Source organism: Euleptes europaea, chromosome 18, assembly GCF_029931775.1.
Source record: "Euleptes europaea isolate rEulEur1 chromosome 18, rEulEur1.hap1, whole genome shotgun sequence".
Lineage (NCBI taxonomy): Eukaryota > Metazoa > Chordata > Lepidosauria > Squamata > Sphaerodactylidae > Euleptes > Euleptes europaea.
The window spans coordinates 18,080,380-18,093,843 of record NC_079329.1 but is presented as its reverse complement, the minus strand read 5'-3'; the positions used below and the strand labels follow the sequence as shown (position 1 = coordinate 18,093,843).

The 13,464-nt window shown below is 40.1% G+C and overlaps 2 protein-coding genes across 2 annotated transcripts; both read left to right on the top strand.

Annotated features, from left to right (window-relative positions):
• Nucleotides 1-3,413: 3,413 nt before the first annotated feature.
• Nucleotides 3,414-4,358, top strand: LOC130490618 (olfactory receptor 14C36-like). The gene has a single exon (XM_056864434.1). The coding sequence runs from the start codon at nt 3,432-3,434 to the stop codon at nt 4,356-4,358; it is 927 nt and encodes a 308-aa protein (XP_056720412.1). The 5' UTR covers nt 3,414-3,431.
• A 5,340-nt stretch (nt 4,359-9,698) lies between these two features.
• LOC130490617 (olfactory receptor 14A16-like) lies at nt 9,699-10,670 on the top strand. Its single transcript, XM_056864433.1, has one exon. It carries the CDS (start codon nt 9,717-9,719, stop codon nt 10,668-10,670), a length of 954 nt encoding a protein of 317 aa, XP_056720411.1. The 5' UTR covers nt 9,699-9,716.
• Nucleotides 10,671-13,464: the final 2,794 nt, after the last annotated feature.

Genomic DNA, 13,464 nt, shown 5'->3' with positions numbered 1-13,464 from the left:
TTGGATCCACCCCCATGGTTTTCCACCAATGCTCCATCTGTTGTAATCAATAAAGCTGTGGCCAGTTATTTCCCAAACAGTACAGTTGTTGGTGTGTTTATTTCAGATTCAGACACCTTTATTGGCTTAGTAAAATAGCAACAAGGGACCAGTGTTTATTTGCTGTTCCCCCTTTTATGTGGAGCCGTTTGCCCATGGGACCACAAAGAGCTATTTTCAAAAGACCAGGACGGAAGGCATCAAGACCAGGAGAGTTCCTGGTTTTTAGTACCTAAATCAATGCACATATGGAGGTCCCTCTTTCACTTACGAAATGTAGTGTCTTTACTAGTTTTAAATATATTTTTTTTTCATGTTTTCAGTAGCTATGTTGGGAAACTGTCATGAGAAAAACGACTGATGTACACAAATGAAAATCCATAGATCCTCTACCTTGTCTACCTGGAGGATCTGTATTTGATTCTGAATGAGTAGCCCAAATCTTGGTAATTAGTGTTGTTTCCATTGTTTAATAACAAATGTAGCCCCAATAAGCTGGGTCTCAGTGTGTCACCCTTCCCATCATTTCCATACTGAATTACATAATTTTCCTATATAAAAGAGAGGCCAAAGGGATTTCTTGGAGATCTGAAATATGTCATTTGTTTGACCCCTTCCTGAGGCATCAGAGGATAGGGAGACATGATAGCTCCAGGCACTGCAGATTGACCAGTCCCCATACCTGTGGAGGCACTCTCAGTATTCAGCAGCATCCCTTGAACGTATATGCTGAGTACTGCTGAAAGGTGTTTATGAACATTCCTCAGCACAGGGTTCATGTGGGGGCCAAGGGTTTAGTGAGAATAGTACAGTAAGCTTGGAACTAGTGTGGGTCTGCCTCAGTATTGGTAACACTGTTGGGAACCTTTCAAAAGGTCCTCATAAAAAGTCAAAAATAAAGTAAGTTTGTGCACTTCAGTTTAAAAATGTGAACCTAAACTTTACCCTAAAAGTCTTGTGAGAGCTTTCTTTTTTTCTATGTGGTAGCAAAATGGAAGAACTCTAACACAGTGACAGACGTAGATTTTGCTCACTTGCATTTGGTTTTACTTCCTGCACTCAGAAACAGGCATACTGTGCTAAGAGTAGATACTAAGAGTAGATTATAAGAGTAGATACAGGCATGCTGTGTTAAGCTTATGGTTACTTACAAAATAGCAGAAATAATACAGCAGAGGAAAAAGATGTCTGCATCCCTTGGCAGTTAAGTAAAGTGACCTCTTGGGAGCCAGCTGCCAACAACAGAACATAAATTAATCTCTGTCTCATTAATAAAGCAGTTTCTATTAAGATTTGACAGAAACTAACAGTGTAAATTGTAGCAAACCCCAGAACTGTCTCGGAGGAATGACATTGGCCAAAGGATAGATGTATTTAAACAGCTAAAAAAGAATTGAATCTGACCTTCTGTAATGTTATTTATCCATTGGGCCTCTTCCACATGAAGGATGCAGAACTGATCCTCAATGACACAACTACAGAAGAAATTGAGAAAGGGGATGGAGAAGAAAAAGGGCACTAAGAAGAAGACTTGGTCTTTATATGATGGCTTTCTCTACCGCTTAAGGAAAAATCAAACCAGCTTAAAATCACCTTCCCTTCCCCACAACAGACACCCTGTGAGGTAGGTGAGGCTGAGAGAGTGTGACTAGCTCAAGGTCACCCAGCTGGCTTCATGTGTAGGAGCAGGGAAACAAAACCAGTTCACCAGATTAGCCTCTGCTGCTCATGAGGAGGAGTGGGGAATCAAACCCGGTTCTCCAGATCAGAGTCCACTGCTTCAAACAGGGCTCTTAACCATTACACCATGCTGGTGTAGTAATCAGTATTTTTTTTTTTTGAGATTGCAAAATTAGTTTGTGAGTATAGAATGATTACAGCACAATGCCAAAGATCTTCCATCCCAGACTCTAAAACCTGTTACTCTGCTATCTGGAGATGGTTCATTAAACCCAAATCATTTTTAAAAAGTAATGTTACAGAAGAAAATTACATGAACTGCTCCTGGAGCCATGACACCTATCTTCCTATATGCACTTATCGACCAGAATCTGTTTGGGATCATAAGGGCATTCAAATGATATGCTTTTATTTAGAATAAAAAGGCAGCATAAAAGAAAAGTGGAAAGATACAACATATTCAAAACTCAATGGCTGAATAGCAGAATGTACCCAAAAAGTGTAGTAGCTGCTGTCAAGTTGGAGGAAAGTGAGAATACCAAAAATGCTTTTCCTGTCAGATTAGAAGGGGTGGGGTTTACATAGTCTGGGATTCTTTTACAATTATGGGGGAAAGATGGTCTTTGGGGAAGACAGAGTCCATTCTTAGTTCCCAAGTGTTCCTGAATCTGAATTGCTGGGTGAAAGGGCTGTTTGAATAATATTGGTTCTATGGAACATTAGAATCAGAAATTTGGGCTGGAAAAATAACCCAGTTTGGATTAGAGCAAGCAAGAGGGCTCCTGGGAGTCTTGTTGGATGTGAAGAACCGGGCTAAGTTAAAATTAAAAAGAGAAAGGACCAGGTGGCCAGCGATGACACTATTAAACTCCTACTTCTCTGGGTGACTCAGGGAAGCTGCTTTCGCTTGGGTTGAAGTAAATTTGTTGAAAGCACTAAGAGGGGAATGCAGCATTCACAGACATCAGCTGGGAAAAGTTAAAGTAACCCCTAGGCATTCAAGACTGGCCCTTGACAATGGTGCCACAAGGCTTTTCAAGGCTGTGTTGGCGAATTATTTCCATGCACAAAATTACTAATCTTCACTTTTTTACTAACAATGTCCTCCAAAATGGGGAAACCCTAGTGGCCAGTATCTTTTGTCCAGACTTTCAGAAGAGGAATCCAAAGGAGGGGGCTTCCAAAGGGACTCATCCTTATGGAGAGAATGTTGTCTGCACAACATCCTTTAAGTGTAGATAAGAGATCAAGAAACTCTCCACTGACCCTTCCTCGATTTTCATTCTGTAACCTATGAAGTTTATGCATGCACATGTCGGATACGTTGAATGTCCCTCTGTGAGATTCAGTATAGTTAGCAGATCAAGCATCCAGAATCTATGTGCATAGAACTCGCATGGGCTTAGATACGGGCAAACTAATATGTGGAAGATGGGGAGAGCCAGTGAGAGGTCATGTGCTCACCCATCCACTTTGCCCACATGCTAATTGTCCATTCTTTGGGTATTAAACACAGATCTATCTGTTAGGATGAGATGGTCAAACAATGAATCCTGATTAAGTATTCACAGAGTCACAGTGCAATTCTGTGAGACAAAGCCCTGTTGAATACACCAGAGTACAATGATAGGTAGACCTGCTGAGAATTGTTCTCTGAAATATTTCTTCCACTGACTGTTACAGGTAACTTGCATTTGGACACTGAGAGCAAAATGCCCAACCTTACCTCCACCTCTGAATTTCTGCTGCTGGAATTTTCAGACATCCGAGAACTACAGATCTTACACTTCTTTGTGTTCCTCACAGCATACTTGACGGCGGTGACTGGCAACCTTCTCATCATCATTGCTGTAGTGCTTGATCATCACCTACATTCCCCTATGTACTTCTTCTTAATGAACTTGGCTATTCTGGACCTTTGCTCCGTTTCTGTCATGGTACCCAAAACCATGGTCAATTCCCTCCTGAACAGCAGGACAATTTCTTATTCAGGATGTGTAGCCCAAGTTTTCTGCCTCTTCCTATTTGTAGATGCAGATATTGCTATCCTTACAGTAATGGCATATGATCGGTATGTCGCTATCTGCAATCCACTGCAATATGAATCAATTATGCATAAAGGAGCCTGCATTCAGATGGCTGTAAGTGCATGGGTTACCAGTATAGCTTATGCCATATTACACACCGGCGGCACTTTTTCCATCACCTTCTGTTCCAACATGATTAATCAATTCTTCTGTGAAGTTCCACAGTTATTAAAACTCTCCTGTTCAGACTTATATCTAGTTGAAGTGGGACTTCTAATATTTAGCAGTGGCATAGGTGGAGGATGTTTTATCTACATCATTATAACTTACATACAGATTTTTGCAACAGTACTCAGAATGCCTTCCGTGCATGGTCGGAAAAAGGCCCTCTCCACTTGCATACCTCACCTAACAGTAGTGTCTCTCCTTATATGTAGTGGAATCTTTGCCTATGTGAAGCCTCCTGCTAACACTTCTTCAGAGCTGAATGTGATTTGTGCAGTGATTTATGCTATATTACCTCCACTGCTGAATCCATTCATCTATAGCATGAGGAACAAAGAAATCCAGACTGCATTGTTAAAGCTCACTGATTCATTCATTTTTTCCTAAACTGGCTCTTGCAAAATTCTTCTACTAAAATTTGGTTGTATGATCTTCTCCAGATGATTTTCTTTTTTTTTCTTTTTTAAAAAAAATATTTTATTGATTGGTTTTGTACCTTGGCGTATACACAATATAATATAGAGGAAATAATGGTTTGGATTCAATGAAGCATGAGCTGAAGATCGTGAGACAGGTAGATTTTTTTTGTTTCCCCTTTTACCAGCACCCAGCTGTAAGGATTAAAAATGTAATGCTAGGGCTTAGAGGTTCCCTATGGAACAAAAAACAATTGAAACAGATAACTGCAATAAGGAGGAGGAAGGCATGAAAACCAGACACCTGGTCTATGATGCCATGAGATCTTCTAGCTTCAGGGGAAGGCATCTTGCATCTTAGTTCCAACATATTAATTATGTCTGTGTACCACATACTGACACACACATTGGAAGCTGCTTTATATTGAATCAGCCTTTTGGTCCATCAAGGTCCGTGTTGTCACACTGGCTGCAGTTCTTTAGGGTCTCAAGTTGAGGTCTTTCCCATCACCTACCACCTGCTCCTTTTAGCTTGAGATGCCAAGGATCGATCCTGGGAGTTTCTGAATGCTAAGCAGATGCTATACTGCTGAGCTATAGCCCTTCTAAGGGGCTGAGGTCACTATGGCCTTTTATGCAGGGACATTTCCTCCAATAAGGTGAATATATCCTTGTGTGAAATCACACAGTTAATAAAGCTCTTCTGTTCTGAAATGGACCTAGTTGACATTGGTATTATTGTTTCATTTTTACATCTGGCCAGGGTGTTTTCCTTTTTGCAATGTACCTTGAGATTTTTGCCTTGGTATCCCTTCTTCTTAGGGTGAGAATAATGCCATTCCTCTTTGCCTTCCCACCTGAGTACTGTGTTTCTGCTTGTATTCAGTTCAATCTTTGCCTGTCCAAGTCCTTCCTCTGACTGTTCCTCTGGTCTAGAAATAATATGTACAGTGATATGTGTCATAATTCTACCAATGGTTAATCTATTCATCAATAGTATGAGAAACAAAGAGATCAAGAGTATGAGAAACAAAGAGATCAAGAGTTTTTTCTGAAACTCTCTCCAACCAAATTATTTCTGAAAATTGGTTCTGTTGAACACATGAACACATGAAGCTGCCTCCTGCTAGCCTTGTTTTTATGTTAAGGTAAATGGCGGAATTGGGCTAAAACTAATAAAATGCATTTCAACAGAGATAAATGTAAAGTTTAACAGAGATAAATGTAAAGGGTGAGAGTTTCAAAACAGATAAAAGGAAGTATTTTTTCACACAACGCATAGTTAAATTGTGGAACTCCCTGCCCCAGGATGTGGTGATGGCTGCCAGCTTGGAGGACTTTAAGAGGGGAGTGGACATATTCATGGAGGAGAGGGGTATTCATGGCTATTAGTTAGAATGGATGCTGCATACCTATTCTCTCTAGTATCACAGGAGCATGCCTATTATTTTGGGTGCGGTGGAACACAGGCAGGATGGTGCTGCTGCACTCTTCTTGTTTGGGGGCTTCCCAGAAAGCACCTGGTTGGCCACTGTGTGAACAGACTGCTGGACTTGATGGGTCTGGTCTGATCCAGCAGGGCCTTCCACGTATTTACATTTGATACCATAAGTGAGTGTCATTTGATACCATTCTTTTTTCCAAAACTGGCTCCAGCAAAATTGTTCTACTGAAATTTGGTTGACTGAACTTCTCTTGATGAGGTATGGTTTACGCCACATTAAATACCAGTTGCACTTTTGCCATCCCCTTCTGCTCTAACAGAATAAATCAATTATTCTGTGAAGTTCTACAGATACTAAAACTTTCCTGCTCAGACTTATATCAAGTTGAAGTGTGACTTATATATAGCTGCATCATAGCTGAGGGTATATTTTATATACATCATTATCATTTATGTACAGATTTTTGCTATGGTACTCAGAATGCCTTCTGTGCACCACCAAAATAAAGCCTTCTCCACTTGCCTTCTCCATCTTAATGTAGTGTCTCTGTTTATATTTGGTCAACTCTTTGCCTATGTCAAGTCTCCTTGTAAAACTTCTTCTGAGCTGCATGCAATTTGTGCTGTAATTTATTGCATGAGAAACAAAGAAATCAAGACTGCTTTGTCAAAGCTCACTGATTTGTTCATTGTTCCCAAACTGGCTCCAGCAAGATCCTCTAGTAAAATTTGGTTGAATGATCATCTGTAGATGATTTTCTTGATTGGTTTTGTATCTTGGGGTATACATAATATTATATACTGGAAATAATTGTTTGGATTCTGTGAAGCATGAACAGAAGGTGGTGGGACAGGCAGACTTTTACAAGTAACCATCTGTGAGGACTGAAAATGTAATGCTAGGGCCTAACAGTTCCCTATGGAATATATCAGTTGCAACAGATAACTGCAGTAAGGAGGAAGAAGACATGAAAACCAGACACCTGGCCTATGATGCCATGAGGTCTTCTAGTTTCAGAGGAAGGCATCTTGCATCTTAGGTCCAGTGCAATAATTCTGTCTGTATACCACAAATTGACATACACACAGGAAACTGCTTTATATTGAATCAGGCTTTCTATTGAATCATGGTCAGCATTGTCACACTGGCAGCAGTTCTCTGGGGTCTCAAGCAGAGTTCTTTAACATCACCTACCACCTGATCCTTTTAGCTTGAGATGCTAGGGATTGATCCTGGGAGTTTCTGCATACCAGCAGATGCTCTATTGGTGAGCTATAGTTTGTCCCTTAACCACAGCCCTTCTTCTAAAAGGCTGAGGTCACTATCTCACCATTCAAAAAGGTATGTTAACATTTCCCTGGGTTTTTCTTATTTGACATTCCTGTAAACTAGCACAAAAGAGGGTGGGAGACGCATATGGAGGAAAGCACGTATTCTTGTACAATTTCATTGGAAATAAACAGAATTTCAATGTATTGATTTGTAGCATGACAAGTTGACAGTAAGTTTTAATGTATTTTACTGTTATGATTTTGTTGACATTTTTCTTTTGCAGTTTGCTTCCTGCACTCAGAAAAAAATATGCTGTTCTAATTATCTACTAAGGTTATTTACTAATAATAGAGCAGAAATAATATAGCAGAGGGAGAAGACTTCAGCATCCCTTGGCACTTATGTGAAGTGAACTCTTGGGAGCAAGCTGCCAAGAACAGAACATAAATTAATGATTGTCTCAATAATAAAGCAGTTTTGATTATGGTTGGACAGAAACCAACAGTGCACATTGTAGCAAATGCCAGCCAGAATAATTTCTAAGGAATAACATCTACAAAAGGATATGTGCATTTAAACTGCTGAAAAAGAATTGAATCTGACCTTCTGTAAGGTTATTTATCCATTGGACTACTTCCACATGAAGGATTCAGAACTAATCTTCAACGACACGACAACAGAAGAAATTGAGAAAGGGTGCCTAAGATTAAAGGGGCTGGAGAAGAAACAGGACCCCAAGGTAATCAGTATTTTTTTTTGAGATTGCAAAATCGGTTTGTGAGTATACAATGATTGCAGTGCAATGCCAAAGATATTCCTTCCAGTCTTCTAAAACCAATTACTGTGCTATCTGAAAATGCTTCATTAAGTGCAAATCATTTTTAAAAAGTAATGTAACGGGAGAGAATTACACGAACTGCTCCTGGATCCATGACAGTGGTCTTCCTATGTGTGCATATTGACACATGTCTGTTTGGGACCATAAGGGCAATCAAACCATACACTTTTATTTAGAATAAAAAGGGGAGCATACAATAAAAGTGGAGAGGTAGAAAACATTCAAAACCCAATAGCTGAATTGTAGAATTTACCCAAAGAGATTGGTGGTTGCTGTCTAGATGGAGGAAAGGCAGAATACAAAATATACTTTTCCTGTCAGGTTAAAAGGGATGGGGTTTACATAGTCTGCGATTCTGGGTATTAAAATGACCAATGAGATTCAATGTGAGCAAGTGTAAAGTGATGCATATTGGGGGGGAAAATCCCAACTTCACATATTCACTGATGGGATCTTTGCTGGCAGTGACAGACCAAGAAAGGGATCTTGGGATAGTAGTGGATAGCTCGATGAAGATGTCAACCCAGAGTGCAACTGCTGTTAAAAAGGCCAATTCCATGCTGGCCATAATTAGACAAGGAATTGAGAATAAAACTTCTGATATCATACTCCCCTTGTACAAATCTATGGTAAGACTTGGAATACTGTGTAGAGTTCTGGTCACCACACCTAAAAAAGGATATTACAGAGCTTGAGAGGGTGCAGAAAAGAGCAACCAAAATGATTAGAGCAACTGCTCTATGAGGAACGGTTAAAACACATAGGGCTTTTTAGCTTGGAAAGAAGGCGGCTGAGGGAAGACATGATAGAGGTCTATAAAAGTATGCATGGTTTGGAGAGAGTGGACAGGGAGACGTTTTTCTCCCTCTCCCAAAATACTAGAATGCGGGGTCGTCTGTTGAAGCTGGAGGATGAGAGATTCAAGGCAGATAAAAGGAAGTATTTCTTCACACAACACATAGTTAAATTGTGGAACTCCCTGCCCCAAAATGTGGTGATGGCTGCCAACTTGGAAGGCTTTAGGAGGGGAGTGGACATGTTCATGGAGGAAAGGATATTAATGGCTACTAGTTAAAATGGATACTAGTCATGACACATACCTATCCAGGATCAGAGGAGCATGCCTATTACACTAGGTGCTGTGGAACACAGGCAGGATGGTGCTGCTGCAGTTGTCTTGTTTGGGGGCTTCCTAGAGGAACCTGGTTGGCCACTGTGTGAACAGACTGCTGGACTTGATGGGCCTTGGTCTGATCCAGCAGGGTTTTTCTTATGTTCATATGTTCTTAATTATAGGGGAAAGTTGTTCATTGGGGAACACCGAGTCCATTCTTAGTTCCCAAGGATTTCTGGATCTGAACTGCTGGGTAAAAGGGATCATTGAATATTATTGGTCCTGTGGAACATTGGAATCATAATTTGGGGCATGAAAAAAATCCAGTGTGGGTTAGAACTACCAAAGGGCATCTGAGGGGCTTGTTGGATGTGAGGAACCAGATGGGCACAGCCAGAGAGAAGTTGATGTGATCACCCATCCAGTTTGCCCACATGCAAACTGTCCATTATATGATTATTCAAAGAAGGGTTCTCTATTAGGCAGAAATCTTGATTAACTATTCACTGATATTAGTAGATTCACAGTGTAATTTTGTGAGAGAAAGCCCCAATGTATAGACCAGAGTAGGATTCTGAATAAAACTTCTGAGAATTGTACTTTAAAATATTTCCTCTACTCAACGCTACAGGTAACCTGCATCTGGACACCGAGAGCAAAATGTCAAACCTTACCTCCACAACTGAATTTCTGGTCCTGGAATTTTCAGACATCCGAGAACTACAGATCTTACACTTCTTTGTGTTCCTCACAGTATACTTGACTGCAGTGACTGGCAACCTTCTCATCATCATTGCTGTAGCCCTCGACCATCGTCTTCACACCCCTATGTACTTATTCCTACTGAATTTAGCCATTCTGGACCTTGGCTCAATTTCTGTCTTTATACCCAAAGCTATGGCCAATTCCTTCCTGAACAGCAGGTCAATTTCTTATTCCGGATGTGTAGCTCAAGTGTTCTTTTACTTTTTATTTGAAGCGTCAGGTTTTGCTATCCTAACAGTAATGGCACATGATCGGTATATTGCTATCTGCAATCCATTGCAATATGAGACAATTATACATAAAGGAGCCTGCATTGAGATGGCTGTAAGTTCATGGGTTACCGGGATACTTTATGCCATATTACACACCAGTGGCACTTTTTCCATCACCTTCTGTTCCAACATGATTAATCAATTCTTCTGTGAAGTTCCACAGTTACTGAAACTCTCCTGTTCAGACTTATATCTAATTGAAGTAGGATTTGCTATATTTGGCTGTATCATATCTGGAGGATGTTTTATCTACATCATTATAACTTACATACAGATTTTTGCAACAGTGCTCAGAATGCCTTCCGTGCACGGTAGGAAAAAAGCTCTCTCCACTTGCATTCCTCACCTTACTGTAGTGTCTCTCCTTATATGTAGTGGAATCTTTGCCTATGCAAAGCCTCCCGGGAGCAGTTCTTCTGAGCTGAATGTAATTTGTGCTCTGATTTATTCTATATTACCTCCACTGATGAATCCATTTATCTATAGCATGAGGAACAAAGAAATCCAGACGGCATTGTTAAAGCTCATTGATTTGTTCATTTTTCCAAAACTGGCTCCAGCAAAATTCTTTTACTGAAATGTGGTTGAATTATCTTATTTAGATGATTTTCTTTAGTGATTTTGTACCTTGGGGTATACACGATAAAATATACAAGAAACATTTGTTTAAATTCAATACGCATGAACAGATGGTGGTGGGAAAAGTAGACTTTTTTTCCCTTTCCCTTTTTACCAGTACCCAGCTGTGAGCATTGAAAATGTAATGCTAGGGCTTAGGGGTTCCCTATGGAAAAAAACAAAACAAAACAAAACAAAACAAACACCAGTTGAAACAGATAACAGCATTAAGGAGGAAGAAGATATGAAGACCAGACTCATGAGGTTTTCTGGCTTCAGAAGAAGTCATCATGCATCTTGGGTCCAACATAATAATTCTGTCTGTGTACCACATACTGTCAGACATGCAGAAAAAGCTGCTTTATACAAACTGAGACTTTTGGTCCCTCAAGGTCAGTATTGTCACACTGGCAACAGTTCTCTAGGGTCTCAAGTTGAGGTCTTTCACATCACCTACCACCCGATCCTGCATTGTTAAAGCTCACTGATTCGTTCATTTTTCCAAAACTGGCTCCAGCAAAATTCTTCTATTAAAATTCAATTGAATGATCTTCTCTAGATGATTTTCTTGATTGGTTTTGTACCTTGGGGTATACACAATATAATATACAGAAAATAATGGTTTCAATTCTGTGAAACATAAACAGGTAGACTTTTCTTTCTTTGTTTCTTGTAGGTTATCCGGGCTGTGTAACCGTGGTCTTGGAATTTTCTTTCCTGACGTTTCGCCAGCAGCTGTGGCAGGCATCTTCAGAGTAGTAACACTGTCCTTCAGTGTTACTACTCTGAAGATGCCTGCCACAGCTGCTGGCGAAACGTCAGGAAAGAAAATTCCAAGACCACAGTTACACAGCCCGGATAACCTACAAGAACCAATGAACTCTGACTGTGAAAGCCTTCGACAATATTTTCTTTCTTCTTCTTTTTTTTTTTTTTTTTTGCTTTCCCTTTTACCAGTACCCAGATGTAAGGATTGGGAATTTAATGATAGCGCTTAGCTATTTTTTATGGATCAAAAACCAGTTGAAACAGATAACTGGAATATGGAGGATGACGACATGAAAAGCAGACTCCTGGCCTATGATACCATGAGGTCTTCTAGATTCAGTAGAAGTGATCTTGCATCTTCAGTCCAACTTAATAATTCTGTCTTTGTACCACATACACTGGACACTGCTTTATATTGAATCAGACTTTTGGTCCATCAAGGTCAGTATTGTCCCATTAGCAGCAGTTCTCTAGGGTCTCAAGCTGATGCTACCACCTGATCCTTTCAGCCTGAGATGCCGGGAAGTGATCCTGGGAGTTTCAGCATGCCAAGCAGATGCTCTACTGGTGAGCTATAGCCCCTCTGCTAGCCACAGTCCCTCTTCTATGGGGCTGGGGTCACTGTCTTACCATTCAAAATTGTGTATTCGCACTTCCCTGCATTTTTTTAATTTTATTTTTGCATACCTCTAAACTAGCACCAAACAGAATGGGAAACACATATAGTGAAGATCACATATTCTTTTGCAATGTTGTTGGAAACCAGCATAGAGAATTATGATGTGTTGACTTTTGGCTTGACAAGTTAACTCTGAGTTTGAATGCATTTTACTGTTATACTTTTATTTTTTGCATTTTTCTTATGATATTAAAAAATGTAACTTTGTATAATTCATAAAAATTTAACCAGAAGAATTTTAGTTGGGAAGTATGACATTTCAGTAGCTCTGTTGTACCGGGATGATACCAAGTTGTACTTGCTTATTCGTTTTCCTTAAATGCCCCATTCTTATTTCTGTCATACTACAGTAGTCTATGAGAATCAGCATGAAGTAGTGGTTAAGGTGCCGGACTAGGACTTGGGAAACCCAGGTTCACATCCCCACTTGCGCCATGGCAGCTTGCTGAGTGACAGTGGGCTAGTCATACACTCTCAGCCCTGACCCTGGCTAGCATTTGGATGGGAGACCTCCAAAGGAACATGAGAGTGATGCAGAGGCAGGCAACTGCAAACCACCTCCGGATTTCTCTTTCCATGAAAACTCTATGGGTTTGCAAAACAAAGAAAATAGTAACCTATGGCCAACTTTCTCTTAAACTAGCAGGTCAAATTCATCTATTGAACAATTTGCTCCATCTTTTGTTTTCCTCTTTTTTGGAGGGTCAGATTGTGCCTCTCCTAAAAATGATGGCACATGATTGGTATGTTGCTCTCGGCATTCTGTTGCAATATGAGACAATTATGTACAGAGGAGCCTGCATTCAGATGACGATGAGTGGATGGATTAGTGGTATACTCTATGGCACATTAAAACTGTTGACACTTCTCCTCCAATAAGCCCAATCTATCCTAGTATGAAATCCCACGGTTAGTAAAGGTCTCCTGCTCTGAAATCGGTGTAGTTAAAGTTGCTATTATTATGTTTCACTGTTATATAGAGTTTTCTTTTCACTGTTGTTATGTACCTTGAGATTTTTACCTCACTATCCCTTCTCTTAGGGTGAGAACAGTGCCCTCTCCTCTTGTCTTCCCACCTTACTATTGTGTTTCTGCTTGTATTCCATTCAATCTTTGCCTGGGGACTGGTACCTGGTTAAATATGAGGTCAGTGTTAAGCTGTCCATATTTTCAATGTACTATGAGAATTACTCAGCACACAAATAAAGAAAAACCAAATTTATATTGTGCACACACTGCATGTATGTTCACTGCAACCTGTGATCAGGGATACTGGGTCAGACCTTTGGCCTATCAAGGTCACTAT

Coding starts and splice junctions, on each gene's coding strand:
- LOC130490617 (XM_056864433.1), top strand. CDS start 9,717: ATGTCAAACCTTACCTCCACAACTGAATTTCTGGTCCTGGAATTTTCA.
- LOC130490618 (XM_056864434.1), top strand. CDS start 3,432: ATGCCCAACCTTACCTCCACCTCTGAATTTCTGCTGCTGGAATTTTCA.